This window comes from Candoia aspera, chromosome 8, assembly GCF_035149785.1.
Source record: "Candoia aspera isolate rCanAsp1 chromosome 8, rCanAsp1.hap2, whole genome shotgun sequence".
NCBI lineage: Eukaryota > Metazoa > Chordata > Lepidosauria > Squamata > Boidae > Candoia > Candoia aspera.
This window is the reverse complement of record NC_086160.1, coordinates 34,630,252-34,648,753: the sequence shown is the minus strand read 5'-3', so window position 1 is coordinate 34,648,753 and position 18,502 is coordinate 34,630,252. Positions and strand designations below refer to the sequence as shown.

At 35.8% G+C, this 18,502-nt stretch overlaps 1 protein-coding gene across 3 annotated transcripts in view; it reads left to right on the top strand.

Moving 5' to 3' along the window:
• Positions 1-18,502, top strand: part of GRIA2 (glutamate ionotropic receptor AMPA type subunit 2) — a 78,689-nt gene that overhangs the window by 23,643 nt on the left and 36,544 nt on the right. For all 3 annotated transcript variants that reach the window (XM_063309820.1, XM_063309818.1, XM_063309821.1), the window contains exon 3: positions 8,272-8,511. In XM_063309820.1, coding sequence (XP_063165890.1) covers positions 8,272-8,511 — 240 coding nt within the window. The remainder of the gene's footprint in view (positions 1-8,271; positions 8,512-18,502) is intronic.

Sequence of the window (18,502 nt, the reverse complement as noted above, 5' to 3'; positions counted from 1 at the left end):
ACCAAAAACAACTGGGAACTAGCACGGTTCTGCATAAATGTGAAGAGGAGATTCAGTCTTCTCACGGATGTTACCTAAACTGCTTTATTTTGTAGGTTAATGGCAAGGTAAGCTAAGGAGATGAGCCCAGTAGGGCTTGTGTGCTCAGAAACAGCTTTCTGTAGAAAGGAAGTCATTCCTGTCTGTTTGTCCAGGTGGTAGGGCAGTGCTTGTACTTAGCTCCTGGCACTTCTGACTAGTATTCTCAGTCACCATCACAGTCCTGTGCTGCTGTCCTTTATCCATCTAAGCACACTGCCCAATATGATCTGTGAAGGCTGAGCAGTGAGGAACTGTGTCCTTTGCAATGAGCCTAAGTCTGGATGCAGCTTGTTCCCCCCCTATAAAAGCCAAGCCTGGCCTCCTCCATTTAGTTCTTAGAAAAACCTTAACAACCAGTTCACCCAGAGTGAACCAAACTGGCTAGCTAACACCCTTGATTCTTACAGAATACTATTTGTTTGGATTTTCTTTTTCTTTTTAAATAATCCCTTACATTTTCTGCTACATGGCAGTGACTTAACACTTTAAAATTACTATATTTTCCATTTTTCACAGGTCATTATGGTAATGTGAGACTCATCACAAATGATCATGTTATTGTATCCTTCTTTACTTTTAGAGATTGCTGTACTTTTAGAATTTATTATAATCTGTAGCATATCATTATCATGACTACCAATCACTATGGTGAGTTGATCACTTTGGAAACTACCCTACATTGCTTAATTTTGCCAGCTGAGAACCTTGTCATGAAAATATTTTCTTTTTATTTATCTCAGAATGCTCCCTCATTGTGCACTAATTTCTGTGCAAAAAAAACAACAACAACCCGCCAATATTATTAATTAGGTATTTAGTCTTTGCACCCAATTTCTGGCTTCTTTCTCTTTGTACAGTATCTGTTCTGAATACAGTATCTATTACTTTATCTTTGACCTTTTCCTAACAAAGTTTTGATTACTGGCCATTACTTATTTCATTATGAATCATTCACTTTTCAAAGAACGTAATTTTGCATTGGGCTGTTATATGTTAAGTTTTTGATGCTGTTGTTGTTGTTGTTCCTAGGGTTTGTCCCACTGAATTGCAGGGTCCACTTGTTTGGCACCGTGCTCGCTGCAGTTCACACAGTGGAGCTATCAGTGCATGATGCAACAAGGGGTTTTTGTTTTTCAGCTGGCTTGTTTCAAAGCCTGATGCTGATTAGGCTGAGATGTCATGTTTCTTACATTAGCAGGCCTAAAAGTAATTAAAACTAAATTAAGAATTAGCATTTTGGTATTTTGTTATTGCTTATACTTTAGCCCAAAATATTTACTTATAATTAATAAATAGAAAACATAGTTATATCTTCAAAAACAAATACTATTTGATAGTATCTACCAAATACAAAACCTACCATAATACCAAGACATGTTTTAAATAAAAATGAAGAGCCTTAGGAACATAGCAAGAAAAAGGGGGGGGGGGAATCATCCCTGATTCATTTTTTGGAAATGGGATTCAGTAGATGATGTACCATAACTGGTAAGGCACTAGTTTAAAAAGTAATATTCAAAATACAACACAAGACATTTCAATTTTAATATTTAATGTTTAAACTTTAAAAGTTTTAAACTAATGTTTTAAAAAGATAAGTATAGGCTAAATTCATGCATCTCTTTAAAGCACAGTCTACTTAACAATGACTTCTGGAATAAATCAGATGGATCCAGATGAATCCATAAAAAAGTTTAGCATAATGAGCAAATGCAATTACAGAAATATTGAGAAGTGAGCTGGTAAATCTGTTACACAATAGTTGCACAGGGATACAAGTAGGTCCTGAGGTGATTTGCACATATAAAAGTAGAGTTGATTGGCAAACAATATTACTACTATTATTGTTGCTATTGTTATTTGCATTTTCAGGGTTTGGGGGTGAAACTTTCCTTTATGCATCAAGAGGACCTATTGGATCCAGACTTTGTCATATCCAGAGAAGCATAATAGAAACCATTAATTTAAGTATCATTGATTTTAAGTCCCTCTTTAAGCATGACTAAGTCAGGATCTAACACAATGGATCCACACATTGGAAAAGGCAAAGGTAAACATGAAATTCCATGAAATCTGTGCCATGCTTACACAGAAGAAAAACAATAGGAGAAATGTGTATATTACTTTACTACTTGAGCATCTGAAATCATCTTCCCTAGATTATTTCTACAAATCAAACCAATCTATGGAAGTGGAGAAATTTCTCCAATTTGTATTTTAATCTGAGTTTATTCATTCATATTTTCCAAATTTACAGAAGAAATACCTTCTAAATTAATAAAGATGTTGCCCTTTTTATGCTAGTTTACATGCAGACATACTTTTACTACCTGTAACAACCCCCTAATATTTCATGAAGGAGAGGAGGCCTGTTTCCAACTTCAGATTAGAACCCTACCATTACCAGTGGAGTTGCTAAATTTCTATCTGCACCAATTTCCATAAGAAGACATAAGGTATCCTAATCTTGGAGGAATGACTTTATGAAGTTTCTTGACTCTTTTGTTTTATTGCATTTCTATTTTTTTACTGTTTTGTTAAATTTTATCTTATGTTTTGTTTTGTTTTACTCTATTTCATTAACTGTTTCCTTTACTCTGGTTTTTAAGTCCAAATATTTTAGGTTTATATTGCAATTACACTGTCTTAGCACTTTTGGGGCATTGTTTCTTTTCCTTTTCCTTTTCCTTTTCCTTTTCCTTTCCTTTCCTTTTCTTGCTGATCATTGACTGTAGTTGAATAAATCGATTTGATTTAATACAAGAAATGAAGCACTATTATACACTGATATTCACACTTTCAAGAATTTAACAATGGTTTTACACTTAAGAAATGCATATAATATATTAATAGATTAATTTATTTTCCCAATAAGCTATCATTAAAATGGTGAAATAGTTTTAGGTTTGCTGAGAAAGTGTTTTTTTTTCCCTTTTAATCTTCCTATAACATAAGACAAGTTTATACTAATTTTGCCCATAATATAAGCAAAATTGTAATTATGATTAATGTTCCTAAAAAGTTATAGTATATGGTAGCCCTGCATCTAAGTTTACTGACAGTTACCTTACAAAATGGAAGGCATTTTTCATGATCTCAATGTCTTCTGTTTTTTCTCTCTCTCTCTCTCTCTCATATATACAAATGGATCTTGCTTAAGGAAGACATCGTTTTATCTCTTGCTGCCACAGCAAATGTTGTCTGGATGCTTATTTGAAGTCATTTTTGTTTGTTTGTTTGTTTCTGAATGTATCCAGCCTTATATATGGCAGTGCACTGAGACCACCTTGTAGAATATTTACAAGTTGTTTGGGGAATGCTGATGTTCCACCTAAGTAATTTAAGAAAGACTACTCTATATTTCTATTTAGATGCGGTAACCTTAAATTGAACCACCCTTTTTCCCCATACGATACAGGATCACAACTCTCAAAATCCAAATGATGGTTATCAGCTTTTAGTCATTCAGTCTACTAGATAATTATCCTATCCATGAATGAAAAGTAGATGTTGCCAGATCTGTTAACAGGAAACCAGTAGGAAAAAAAAGCATTAAAATTCACAGAGAATTTGAGCTTTTAAGGGAAGAGATATAGAAGCTCTACCTAACTTTTCCTTCAATAGTTCTTTTTTGAAGGCATACATTCCAACCAAGATTAAATATTAAAATAGCCTGATTGCTATGCTGGTTATTAGATATCTTTAATAAATCCCACTCCAGGTTTTTTTTTAAAAGATGCCATCATGTGTAAGCCCATAATCTCATTAAGTTTTATAATCAATGTATTAACTGTTAGGAAAATAAATAGTATTACTTCCTTGTGTATAATTTATAATTTGCATAAAGAATATTTCAGTTTCAGATATGTGAATTTATGTTATTGAAACACTTGATTTTATATATAGTGATAGATACACACTATGTACTCATATCCACCCATGTACATACAATATATATCAATAGAAAACTGACATAAACTGACATATATACTGTAGATGTATGGTGCTTATTATTATTAGCAACACAAATCAAGCAAATGCTTTGAGAAGTATGCTAAACAGAGCTTGTGGAAAGCAATTGCATACTGCAAGCAGATGCTTCTCACTGGAATTTCATCAAATAATGATTTCTTTGAGGGGAAAGAAGAGAGAGAAATGAAGAGCTGTAGTTTGTTGCTAGGCAACAACTTCAGTACTCTTTTCATTTCTTCTGTGTTATTGGAAACAGAATATAAAGCTGTTGCTTGACAGTGGCATTGTACTCAGGATTAGATGAACTGAAGCAAGAGGTAGAATAAGGTGTTTGCCTTAGGCAGGATAGTGATTTATTATTATCTTATGCCATTTATTATTATTGTGTCTTTCCTGTCAAGGAGGTAAAACATACTTGTTGGGTTCTCCCCCCTTTAGATGGCAAGATAATTTCTCAAGCCTTTGGCATTATATAATTATTGTATTTGTTATATCCCACTTATAGGTCCCGTTTATATCCCACTTTTCCACAGGAGGTCAAGGAAATGTAGGCAATTTTTCCCCACAACAACAGTCCCCTGAAGTAGTTTGCCTCACAGAGAGAAAAATCACCCAAGTCACTCCATAAGCGTTTGAGGCTGAGAATGAGTGAAACTGGGTCTCCCCAATCCTAATTCAACTCCTTAACCATTATTCCACACAACTTCTGTGTGTCTGGACAGGTCTGAGGCTAGCCCTGCGGTTGGAAAAGAAGTAGTTCTAGGATTAGCGAACCTAACCAGACCCAAAACTAAAGCAAGTCAGTTAGCTGTTCCAATCCATCCACCAGTCACTTCTTTTTGTTTTGAGAAATGCAATCATGAATCATGGCCCTGAAGTCCCAGACTTTTTGGCCCACTCAGGTCATGTTATAACTTTTTCCTGCCCTGGATGGAAGATCCCTGGAGCTGCTTGTTGTCTTATAAATAAATAATTCTGTGACAATAGAATTTTTATCCTGTGTCTTGTATCCCATGCTTCACTTGCTTTGGCCATACTGAGCATCTGTTTCCAAGTACTTTATTTCCTGATTCTTGCTTCATGTGTTGTGCTACTGTATATTGTGTCAGCCAGGTCACATTTCTTTAAATCTACTCCACCCAACCATGCACAAAGTGTCTCTAATTCCATTTGTGAAACATTGGAAGGAGTATACCAGGGACACTAAGGATTGGGAAGAAAAAAATCATTCATTTTGCATTTTAATGCTAATGAATCTAATTCTCACATTTTACTTTTTATATGATAGTTCTATATCATCAATATCATATTAACTGACACTGGAGTTAGGAGTAGTCTAATCCTGATGTAGTCTAGAACAGAACTTAAAATATTCTTTTATTCAGACCTTTAAAAATTTTTAGACTCCAGTTGATAAGATAATTATATTATTGTTTATATTATATTTCAAAGCTGCTTAGAACTTTTGGGATTAGGCAATATATATGCTTACTAAATAAGCATTTCTTGCAAAACGTGTGGATTAGGGAAGGTACATACTATACATTAATAGGCATGTGAATGAACTTGTGTACACATGTTTTGCACAGGCTTTTTAAAAAATCAATTTGTCAAAGATACAAGTTGAAACTAATTGAAGAAATGAGAAATCAGGATTAATATATGACCCAATGGTACAGGAAACAGGATTTTCAATCTTGGGGTAGTAATAACAATAGTATATTGTAAGAAAAGAAAGTGAAGGAATAGCCAACGTATGTGCTGAAAGCACATGAACTAATAATGTGGATGTAAAACAGGTAAATGAATATTATATTGGGGGAGACTGTACCAATTTTGTTTTGCTTATTGGTGCGTTAGCCCTCTTTTTTGTATGGTTTCTCAAATAGACACTTTGGCCTAAGAGATGAACTGATAAGATATCTGGTCAGTTTTTCTAATAATGCATGGTTTTCTCTGTCTCTGTTTGTCTCTCTCTCGCTCTCTTCCATTCCTTATTAAGTGATCTTGGCTAGTTTGCTGACTGTATAATTAGTATGTGAAATAGGAAGTTTGGTCCTTGTTGCATGTCCCTAAGTAACACTATTGCAGCATGAATCCTTACTTTATTTCCTATTTCATTGTATGTTACATAAACAGTAGATATAACTTTGCAGTTTTTAGCATAACATCCATGTTCCTAACATATTACTTGGAAGAGCATCCAGTTGGTTTAAATAAGGCTTACTTCTTACTATAACTATAGTAAGCTATAATCCTATAAAGCGCTTCTTAGAAGTAAATTCCACTAAAATTCCCAACTAAAGGTGTTCAGAATTTAGGTGCCACAATTATTTAAACCTATGGTAGCAAGAGTGATTCATATCACACCCAGTAGATTACCATGGCTAGGTGGCTAGGAAGAGAGAGAGAGAGGGAAAAAGAAAGAGAGAGAGAGTCATGGACACAACTGGCATGAACTCCATTCACCATTGACTGTGTTCCTTGAAAATTGTTCCTGAGAATATACGGATTTCGAATTTAAAAAAATATTCCACAACCTGATTCAAACAATATTTATAATTACATCCACACTCATTTGTTTAATAAATAAAACCATGGACACTTTAACACCTTGGTAACAAACTGAAATTGCAGAGTCATTGAGTAGGATGACCCAGAAAGATGAAAGAGTTCATTTGGGCTTTACTGATCAGCATTATTTAAGCTTTTATGGTCTGAGATGGCAATAAAAACAGAATAAACAGCATACTTTTTACACTCAAGAGCTTATCTTTCCTGCTCCATGACCAGAGGTGCCATAGAGAAGGACTGGCTTCTGCTGAGTGCTGTAGTGCTGATATTAAAAGTTTAATGACACAGAGCATTAGAACACAATATACAGGAACCCTATATTTTCTCTCCTGCTTTTATATTTTTAGTGCTATTGTGACTATTCATTTCCTAATAAATGTTTAGATATAATACTAGAGGGATTTTAAAGTAGCACAGAAGCTAGTCTATAATTGGCAGTGCATAGCATTTGGAACATTTAGAAGTTATTTATTAATTAGAGGAAATCAAGGCAGAATCTAGAATATCTTCCCTCCCATTTTAATTATCCGGGATCAGTCTTTCAAAACAGGCTGGGCTGAGAGATGGTAACTAGTTCAAAGTTACTGAGTGAGCTTCATGAGTGAACACGTAGCAAATCCCTTATGACAAACATTTTATTTAAATTCGCTTAACATGAGAGGTTGGATATAAGATTAAGCCATCAAGAAGTATCAAATAGTACAAAATAAAATGTTTGGTATGGCTCAACCAAATATTTGCTGTTAAGGTAATGAATGTAGGAAGGAAGACAAGAACTCTTGGGTAAAAATTTTTATGGATATTAAGTAGTAGAGTTGAGAGGCTGTTGTCTTCTGCCTGTTGGTACTACCATGGCTGTGGGCTGCTACTGAATTAAAGTTATAGTCCTTGGAGTTTAAGCGCACTCCTTCTGCCAGCTACTGGTATACTTACTGTAGACTAGTACTTGTTCCTTGTCAGACTTGTCATTCCACCAATCACTCTGGAGCTCTTCAACTTCTTCTTTGCTGTCCACTCATACCTTCTAAGCTTCTCTTCTCTTCTCCCTTTCTGCCTGTAGTCAAATGGTGGTTCCTTGGCATTTTCATATACCATTACTCCAGATCTACCTCTCTGTCACTACCATTGAGGGACCCTCTTGGGCCTTCAGCTTGGCTGGAGATTCTGCCATTATTGTTGGCTCTGTGGAATAGGGAGGGGAGGACTTCCTACCTCCACTTCTGCCATACTTGATTATATTGATACAGCACATACTTAATACTATGTGATATATCAGTTTAACTATTTCTCTATTTATCATTGAATAGGAAAAATGTTTAAATTTTTCCAAAACCTTAAGAATAATATATATATTTTAAAGTTCACTATGAGGTTGAATAAAATTAAATGGTGTAAAGTATTTCAATTGAGTTTTCAGGTTTACCGTTGATAAAACTGTTATTAAAATGCATTCCGATTTCAATTATGCTTAGGGAAATTCTTAACTTTAAAAATATATATATATACTCTTGTTTGAATGGATTCAGTCTGTTGATGAAATTATTAGCTAATCTCAGCCTGATTCACATTTATCAGCTAGATATTTGTATACATAAAACACTGTAAATCAATGCACTAAAATATGTTTTTATCTTTTTCTTCTAGTTTGCTCCCAGTTTTCGAGAGGAGTCTTTGCTATTTTTGGATTTTATGACAAGAAGTCTGTAAATACTATAACATCATTTTGTGGAACTCTTCATGTTTCCTTCATAACACCCAGTTTTCCAACAGATGGTACTCACCCTTTTGTTATTCAGATGAGACCTGACCTCAAGGGAGCACTTCTGAGCTTAATTGAATACTATCAATGGAACAAGTTTGCATATCTCTATGACAGTGACAGAGGTAAGATATTTGTGATGTATTACAATTAATTTTGTGCCAGCACAAGCCTGTTTGCAATGATGAGCAAGTGTTACAGTGCCAAACATAGCAGAAGATAACATTTTCTAAATTTCAGTCTTAAACATTTAAGGAGAGAAGGTTGAATCAGTGATGCTTCCTATAACAGTGAATATAGTGTACTGAACTGCCATTTCAATCTAGAATACTGTGTACAAGGAAAAGAAAAAAATATAAAGTGTATTTCTACAAATCATTGCAAAGTACTTTTGTATAGAAAGGTATTACGAGGAAAATCTTTTTAGAAGACTTTCATTTAAGAGCAGTGATTTTCACAGCATGAATTTGATTAAGGAAACAGGCAATTTCTAGGGAAGACTTTCTGTGGTCATCCTAGGACTAAAGGATGATTGGTTATGTAAAGAATTCTACATAGGTCCTAGTAATTACTTATGTGGATTTGTTGTAAACCAGGCATCCCTCCCTCCCTCCCTCCCTCCCTCTCTCTCTTTTTTTCTTTTCCTAATCTGGCTAACTGAGAATTAAAATCATTAAAGGAAACCTCACTCAACTAAGCTCGGGTATCATGAAAATGATCTACCTTTATTGAACTTACAATTGCAATGTTATAAAAAAAGGTAGTTGCTTGTGAAATTCTATGCGTCAGATTGCCAAAATAAACTAGGCTTGGTTACTGGATGCCTAAGTGTAACACATTTTGGGCTAGCCCTGATCTAGACCTAGAAAATCACTGGTTGCACATAAATGATGCAATCTTCAGAAAAAAAAACTTCCCGGAATAACTTTATTTAAAAACATATTTGACTGAAAACTAAATATACAAGTCTGTGGATTAGAGCTAACAAAAATAGGTATGTTAGGATGCACATAGATTTTACAGTTATTACACAGATATTAGTGATGCTGGCATAGCTCAGTTTAGACTTTTCTTAGAGGTATAGGGCAGAATTACAAAAAGTATATTATGCATAAAAATATTCAAGATAGCATGAATTTCAGGCTTTATTTTATAATCTATAAAAGGTTTATGGATATTCTTTATATTAACCATCATAGACATAGTAGAATTAATCTACTTTATAAAATACACCTTTTAATTTTTTTTTTCAGATGCCCCAAGCGATGACAAAATGATGTATATGTTTGTGTGCCTCAAAACAATTTTATTTAAAGGGAAGAAGGATAGCAAAATCTCAGAATCCACTCAATCCTATTTTCCAAGGCTTTGTGCCTTTGGAAGAAACTGAATAGGTATATCCTGAAGCAAAATGTTTACTTAATTTGTATAGTTCTTTTTGCTTCAGCTCCAGACCAATTCTTATTTTGGCCCTTTCTACTTTTTTCCCAAGTGTATGTTTCTTATTTGCCTACATATGACCCTGGGCACAAAAAAGTTTGCCCTGTCACTTAGCTAGGATTAAATAAAGCTAAGTGGGATGGGTATACAGTTTTGCACCATTAATACCATTTCTGAAGTTTGGAGTAAAAGCTGGTCAGGTCATAAGTTTAACCAAGCATATTATTTTATAGGAATTACGATTAGTTCATAGGCAGACCTGTTCTTGGTTGGGAGGACTCAGGATTTTTCTCCCATGCCCTCTATATGTGTTTGCACTATTAGATATGTTGAATTATTGGTCCCGTTATTCCCAGCCACCATTGTCTTTGGCCATGCAAACTGGGATTCAGGGGCTGTATTCCACCATACATGGAGATTGAGATTGAGAAAGATGTTGCTCAACTGGGATTCAAGGGCTGTATTCTACCGTACATAGAGATTGAGATTGAGAAAGATGTTACTCAGCTTTCAAAACTGTGGGCTAGATTCAATAGTAATTCTATTAAGACACTATCAGGCATGATAAAGATATAATCGGAGCCTTTGCTGAATCATTAAAATTATGACTTGAATTTATATTCTCCATATATTGTTTTTCTGTCATAAAACTGAGACGCAGGAAAATGTGAAAATCCATACCTTCCATAGCGATCAATGGTAAGGTATGCTTCCAGTGGTGCAAATAACATTTAACAAGAATTGACTCAATACAGTCCTTTTAAGTACCTATGAAAGCAATTTTCAAGTTGTATTTCTATTAGACAATTCACTTCTACCAGTCCTTTCCCACAAAATAGCAATTTTGCAAGGCAGTAATCTGAAAGAGAAGTATTAGCCCTTCATTCACCCATCATTTTTATAGCAATTTTCCCCTCATCCTGGCAACTCTTTTCCCTGCGAGATTACTTTTCAGGTATTTGTTTGGAAGGCCTTTGTTGAGGAAAACATTTCAAGAAGTTTTGGAATAGAGAGAAAGATAGAAAATAATTAATCCAGTCTTTCTGGACTGTAGGTCTGTCAGACACACACTGTCTACAGTTCTTAGATGATTGAACAAGCAAGGCCATTAGCTAGGCTACCTGGGAATTCTGGCTAATAAAGCTAGATTAATCACATATGTACTTTTATTGCTACTGTGCTGCATATTATTTTTTTCCAAGTTGATGTTTTGGTTTAGATGCTTTAAAAAGACCCTGGGATTGAGATGCATGCATTTGCTTGTAAGTTTGGTGTTTGCTCCCTTCTCTTTAAGCAAATAGCTACCTTATGAAAGCAGTGAAATTTATATCACTTTTTTATTTTCTTAATGTTATCTTTGGGAGCTACAATTCCCAGAATGCTTCATTGACTCATTAAAGAGTTTGCCAGCCATAAGGCTCAGTAAAATGTCCCCAAATACCCATTTCTGGCTGATATCCCATTAAAAAATGGTAGAAGTGCCAAGTACATACATTTCTCGTTTCCAGCCATCTAGAAAGAAATAAATCATATTAAATGAGTTCTGAAACAAAACTGAAATCATACCCATTTGAATGAAAATTGTAATAAGGATTAAAATTAAAATATTAAACCTATTACAATACTCTATTACTATTATTGCTACTATTAATTATTCCTGAAAATATGACAACTGCCTCAGATTCCATCCCTCTTCCTCCCCCCACCCCCAAAGAACAGCCCTATGGAATAAACCACTACAACAAAAGGAAGAAAGAAAACAAGTTAAAGAGAAACCAAGTTCCTTTTCAAAGCAAGGGAGAAGGACATGGCTGAAACAGATGAGTTTGGGTGCTAGCTGGAAAAAAAAAAAACTTGAGGTCAAAAAGCACTCCAGTGACTGGAGAAAAGTATAGAACTTCCACGGATAGACCTGAGGTTGATGGTATGGGCAGACCAGAGTTGGAAGGAATCTGGTAATTGATGGTGCCAGTACTGAAAAAGAAGTTCCTCATTTTACAAGAATACATATAGTCAGAACATGGAAAGGGAAAAATGTGAAATCCTTGGAATGGAAATAAATGCATTAAGCCTAGCTCCCAAGAAAAACTCTAGATAACATAACAACTGAGTTGTGGATTCATAAGTCCTCTTCAATTGCTACATTAGAAAAAATTACAGACAAAGTTAAATTAATGAGACATTAGAGGCAGGGACGCAGTGGCACTGCGGGTTAAACTGCTGAGCTGCTGAGCTTGCTGATCAGAAGGTCAGCAGTTCGAATTCGTGTGACGGGGTGAGTTCCCGTTGCTAGTCCCAGCTCCTGCCAACCTAGCAGTTGGAAAACATGCAAATGTGAGTAGATTAATAGGCACCGCTTCGGCGGGCAGGTAACGGCATTCCGTTTAGTCATGCCGGCCACATGACCACGGAAGTGTCTATGGACAAATGCCGACTCTTTGGCTTTGAAACGGAGATGAGCACCACCCCCTAGAGTCTGACATGACTGGACTTAATGTCAAGGGAAACCTTTACCTTTACCTAGAGGCAGCAACCACAATTTTATCAAACTTTTTATGGTTGTATGGTTTATCTCAATAGCAATAGACTATAATCTGGTATATTTTATAGACATGGCAAATTTTAATGTGTATAGTACCTGTCTCTTTATTCATATCGCAGTAGATCTCCTTGGTATTTTCTATATTTTCTATATTTTTTCTTTTTGTTTTTTATTTTCTCTATATGTATCTTTGATTTAGGTAATATAGTTACCAGATTTTGTTTCAGTAAAAACTAATACATTTTTTAATGGAATGGAAATGAAGTAGAAATGATATTTTAGGAATAAGTGAAATTAGACAGTTTGCAGTAGGGTACTAATTCAGATTATTATATGAGATGCAGCTCAGGGCATAAGTCCATACAAAGGAATAAAGGATAATAAGGACATCAGTATTCTTTGTTTATGTGGCCAACATAAACACAGATTTGGACATCCCTGGAAGGACAATATCTAAATGAGATAAACTACATAGTAGAATAAAACATTAAGAAGTCACTTAGAAGACTTCCAAGTGCAGATTATAGATCATTCCATGAATTATAGATGTCAAATATATAAACACAGACATTTAAAGAGAGTAGGTGTGTAGCAAAATAGGATTCGGAGAATGTAGTCATCATATAAGATTGTGTCAATCACTATCATTTGTCAGTATCAATCTCAAGGACAAAGTGCAAATAAAGATATTTCAAGAATTACAGCAAATGGAAAAAATATAACAACATAAAATGAGAGATATTTTAAAGATCTGTATTCTCAAATTATTAGTGTTTTGATCTCCAGTTTCCAGATATTATCACTTCCAATTCTACCATTCTTATGATATATTCATTTTTAAACTAAACAATATGGAGACAATATGCATCCTTTTTTCCATATTCTAAATGACAGTTATTCTAGGTTTTAGAATACATGCTGTGAGAATCCTGCTTGGATCTCGGCTCCCTCTCATCTCTGGGGGATATTTAAAGAGCTCCCTGCTGAAGGATTCTCAGCCCTTGGGTGGAGAGGCAATGCGGTAAGATAAGGAGTGCAGGATGCCTCTGTGGGGTGGGTGAAATCCTTCAAGATTCCTGCTTGCACGAAGCAGGAATCCTTTGTCAGGGAGCTCTTTAAATAGCCCCAGAGATGAAAGAGAGCTGAGATCCAAGCAGGATTCCAAGCCCCTGAGCAGAGACACTTGTGCTTAGCATGCGCTGGGCCTACCAAGGTCTCCCCCACCCTCCTGAAGCACCCTGCACTCCTTACCTGGGACTCCATCCACATAACAACCCATGAGATCACTTAATGACTGCAATCAGGAGTGTTGATATTGCAGTCGTTGATCAAAGCAGTCATGTGTTGTCTTGCTTAATGACAAGTTCACTCAATGACCAAGATTCCGGTCACAGTTGTGGTCGTTAATTGAGGACTACCTATGGTGAAGTCATTCTTCACCATAGCTGCTGCCTAAAAATCCTGTGGCAGCTGGAGACAAAGAACCGTCCCAAATTGCAAAGCTGCTCTTTCTGGAACACTATAACCTCATCTAAAGTAAGCTTCCATGAGTCCCATTTTCAACTTATTATTAGCACCTCTGTCTTGTTGGGATTTAATTTCAGCTTGTTCTCATAATCCAGACCAATATTTAGATTAAATAACATTCAAAGGTACTGACTGTTCCCTAAGATTGTGTGGAACAGTAAAGCTGGGTGTCATCCGCATAGTGATGGCCCCGCCTCCAAATTCTGAATAACTTCTTCCATTGAGTTTATATAGATGTTAAACAGCAGACAGGATAAAGTAGGACACTGTAGGAATCCTTAGGACAATTGCTGAATAGTAGGGACCATCCCATATTCAATCCAATTCAATTCTTCTATTTTTTCAGAGGATGATAGTAGCCTTCAAACTAAACTAACTAGAAAATGTTCTGTACATGATGCTCCTCTATTTGCAGATCACCATCTCCAACCAAACAAAATACCAACTGTAGTGTATGCCTTGATGCATTTGTTGGTTCAGATACCAGCTGCGAGTGATTCATGGTTGTCTTGATGGACATGAGATTCTGAGTCAGGACAAGAAATCTATAGTAGTCTGCTTCTATATGTTAGACAACAGATGCAGTATACTGTCCCTTAATTCTCCTTTTAAATATGACTGTGTGTTAGTTAATAGCTGTAGTATTATTTTTTTTCTTTCTTGATTGTATAGTTTTAGTAAATAACATTGTTACTTTACTATTGTTTATTTTTGATGTTATGTAAATATATTGAGAGCTCTTGCACCGAAGTCAAACTCCTTGTATGTCTAATCATACTTGGCCAATAAAGTATTCTGTTCTATTCTATTCTATTCTATTCTTCACCAGAGATCACCCTGGCTAGCTCAGGAACAGAGATTGTTGGGCAGTATATGCAACACAGTACCATCCAAGATGCAGCAGCAAATACTCTGAATTGGTAATGCTGGATATAGTTTCTGGTCAATTAAATGAGATTCCTATAAATTACACCCATGCAGCCTCCCCACTTTCCAGCCCTAGCATATTGTATCAGAAAGTAATCCAGTGAAGAGTGTTTGAGATGGTTAACTCTTCCCTCTTCTCTCAGCCAGGTGTCTGTAATACATGCCTTGTTAGAGCTTTTACCAGTAACTGGCATTAAAAAACAGGATGTTTGTATGTATAAACTTACCAAGGGATAAGATAAAAATAATATTAAAAAGACAATTAAAAAAAACTCACAGATCTTGTCTGAAAGGCAGGTTCACATATCCAAGTGGTATTGCTGGAAGTTTCATTGCCATTTTTTAAAATGTGCATGATTTATGTCAACCCTGCTGTACCTTTTATGAAAAACGATTTATTCAATTCCAAGTGTTAGTTATAATTATTTATAATTATACTTATAATTATACTTCAATTAGTTATAATTATACTTCAAAATGTTTATCAATATCTGAAACATGTATGTAACTTCACTATGTAAATCAGTAAGAAATGTAGTTCTGTTTTATTTCTATGCTTTGTCAATATTCAGTGGATTTTTCTGTGCTATTGAAGTTATTAAAACAAAATGTTCTTTTTGCTAATAGCACTGTAGGGACAAAAGAACAGATACAGAAGAGAGATGAAAAGTGTCTGGCAGCTCTGCGTGGGAGGAATAGGAAGCAGTAAAAAATCCTTGTCATAAAGTTGATTTCAATGGGATTAAGAGCACTTTGTAGGAAAATAATTATGTCTACATAATATTGATTTCATTTCAAGATTCATGATGCATTTTTAATGCAAAAAACAGTTTTTAGGTAGAAGTTGTTTGGAGTACGAAGGTGCTTGGAGCATTTTGTTAAACTGTTTCAATTTTGACAAACAAATTCACAAATATCACATGAGCTGAAAAACATACAAAGAACAAAAGTCTTTTGTATATTTTTAATTTGTTCCACAAATCAGAACCAAAATATGCATGACAGAATGCATAACACATTGCCAGTTTAAAGAAATATAATTGTCTTTATCTTCTTTCTGTCACTTTAATCTTATCTTGCTTGTATTTTGGTGGAGGGGGGGGTGATTGATGAATATAGCTATATTGGTTAAAACCTACAATTCACTGATTCATTTTAAAAAAATAAACGATTATTCTGACATTTTACATATTGCCTCACTTTAATCATTCACTTTGAAAAAACATGGTATCACCAGGTTGTCTCATTAAGATATGTGCATTCCCCTTGTTCCAAATTAATATCTGAAGTTTTAATATATTGGGAAAAGACTCATAATATTCCCTCTGCTTTACTCTGGTCATCAGTTTAAGTTGTTCTGTTAAAAAAAACAGTAACACTACATGAGATATTTAAAATACATTATGGAACCCTCTCCACACTCAGGGCAATTCGCTTTAGAGTGCTCCTTTTCTAGCTTCTTCAAATGTTATATTGTACTCATTCTTTGCTGTCCAAAATACACTAAAGGATATCCTGGATATGTATTTTTCTTTTTTTCTCTTTGGTCATATATTCATAGGTAATCAGGAATTGGGTACATAGTTCTTAGGATTTGCTTGTTGGTCAGGTGACAGTTGGCAGTGTGCTATGTCAAAATAGCAAGACTGAATAAAAAATGCATAAGGAAAAAATTAAACAGTGTAGTGAAAGAGATGGGTGAGTCCAGGACATGAAAACTGATGGCAACATCCCTTTGTTAAGTCATGCTTTCTTTCCATGCTCACATGCACTAACATATAAACATATATTAAACAAACATATAGTGCATCTCTATAATACTGAATGACTCTGTGTATCACTATATGGAAACATAACATCATAGGCTTGAATTGACTGGTTAAGCCAGTAAGTCTAACTATCTTTTTTCAGTGCAAGGTTAAAACTATTGTGTAGTGTCCGGGAAGTTATCATCTTTAGTTCTGGATGGAGTTGCACTGCCCCATTCAGACCCGGTGCATAATCTGGGGGTCCTCCTGGACCCACAACTCCTGCTCGATGAGCAGGTAGCAGTTGTGGCCAGAAGGGCCTTTGAGCAACTTCGTGTTGTGCACCAGTTACGCCCTTTCCTGGATCGAGAGGCCCCACGAACAGTCACTCATGCCCTGGTCATCTCCCACATAGACTATTGCAATGTGCTCTACATGGGGCTACACTTGAAGAGTATACGGAAGCTTCAACTGGTCCAGAATGCGGCCACGTAAGCAGTTATTGGTGCCCGAAGATCGGCACATGTGACACCACTGCTGCGTGAGCTGCACTAGGTACCAGTTTGCTTCTGGGTCCAATTCAAGGTATTGGTTATGACCTTTAAAGCCCTACATGGCACAGGGGCAAGGTTACCTGAGGGACCGCCTCATCCCCATAACATTGACCCGCCCCACCTAGTCATGCAGAGAGGGCATGCTATGAACCCTGCCAATAAAGGAATTCCACCTGGCAGGGTCCAGGAGGTGGGCCTTCTCTGCAGTGGCACCCACCCTTTGGAACATTCTGCCCCTGGGGCTGAGACAGGCCCATTCGCTCCCGAACTTCCAGAAGAACCTAAAAACCTGGTTCTGCTGCCTCGCTTGGAGTGGGAGGGGCACCAGTTCATCTTGGGGGTGGCTATTATAGATTTCTCCCCAACAAATAAGATCTTCGCTGCTGGATTTTATATTTTCTATTGTCTATTTATTTGATTTTATAGAGTATTTACATTGTAATTTATGTGTTTTAACTTTGATTGTAAACCACCCAGAGTCCCCTTTTTGGGGGAGATGGGCAGTGATGTAAATTTTAAATATAAATAAATAAATAAATAAACAAACAAACAAACAAACAAACAAACAAATAAATAAATAAAGGCGACAGAGTAGTTTAGGCCATACTAGTGAGTTAAAGGATAGGTAAATCAACCCATTGGTAGACCTGCTGCTCTAGAAAGATGGTATTAACTGTTGTACATGTTTTGGCATTTATGATGCAATGAACAGAAGGCTATTGTTTGGAAACAATGAGTTGTTATAGAAAAGAGAGAGAGGAAATCATGACCAGTTACTCGAGAAACATCCCATCTTTCTACTGTATCCAATTCAGCTTGTGAGATACCAAAATTTGATTGTAGATTTTCCTACATTCACATCTACTATACTTCTATCATATTGATTTGCCAAGATTGCCAAGATTTCAACATTATGGTTAACTTATTCTATAATGGGTTGGTCTCAGCACTGATTTTTGGATGGCTCCTTGTCTTCTCAAACACATATGCCACCCTGGGAGAAAAACAGCAGCCGTCTAGCGGTTCCTCAGTGTTTCATATTGGAATCTTCCAGCCTAAGTAGATGTCCCTGGGCATTGAACAAAATGTGCACCCTACCACTGAGCTATTCCTGTTATACATATGAAGCAATAGGGATGCAGTCTTTCTTTTACTGCTCTACCAATAGCTGAACAATGTTTTTCACTGAGAAATATGAGGATGCTTCATATGTTCAGAATGAGTCATTCTCAGGGAGAAGGAAAGAATTAGTGATAGGCAAGCTCAGTCAATCTTGTTTCAAGCAATAGTTCTTTTTTTCCTGGCCATAGTCTGTCACCTTGGCCCTGATGGCTCTTCTCTCTACTTCCTCAATGCTCTGTTCTTATTCTTTTCTTTC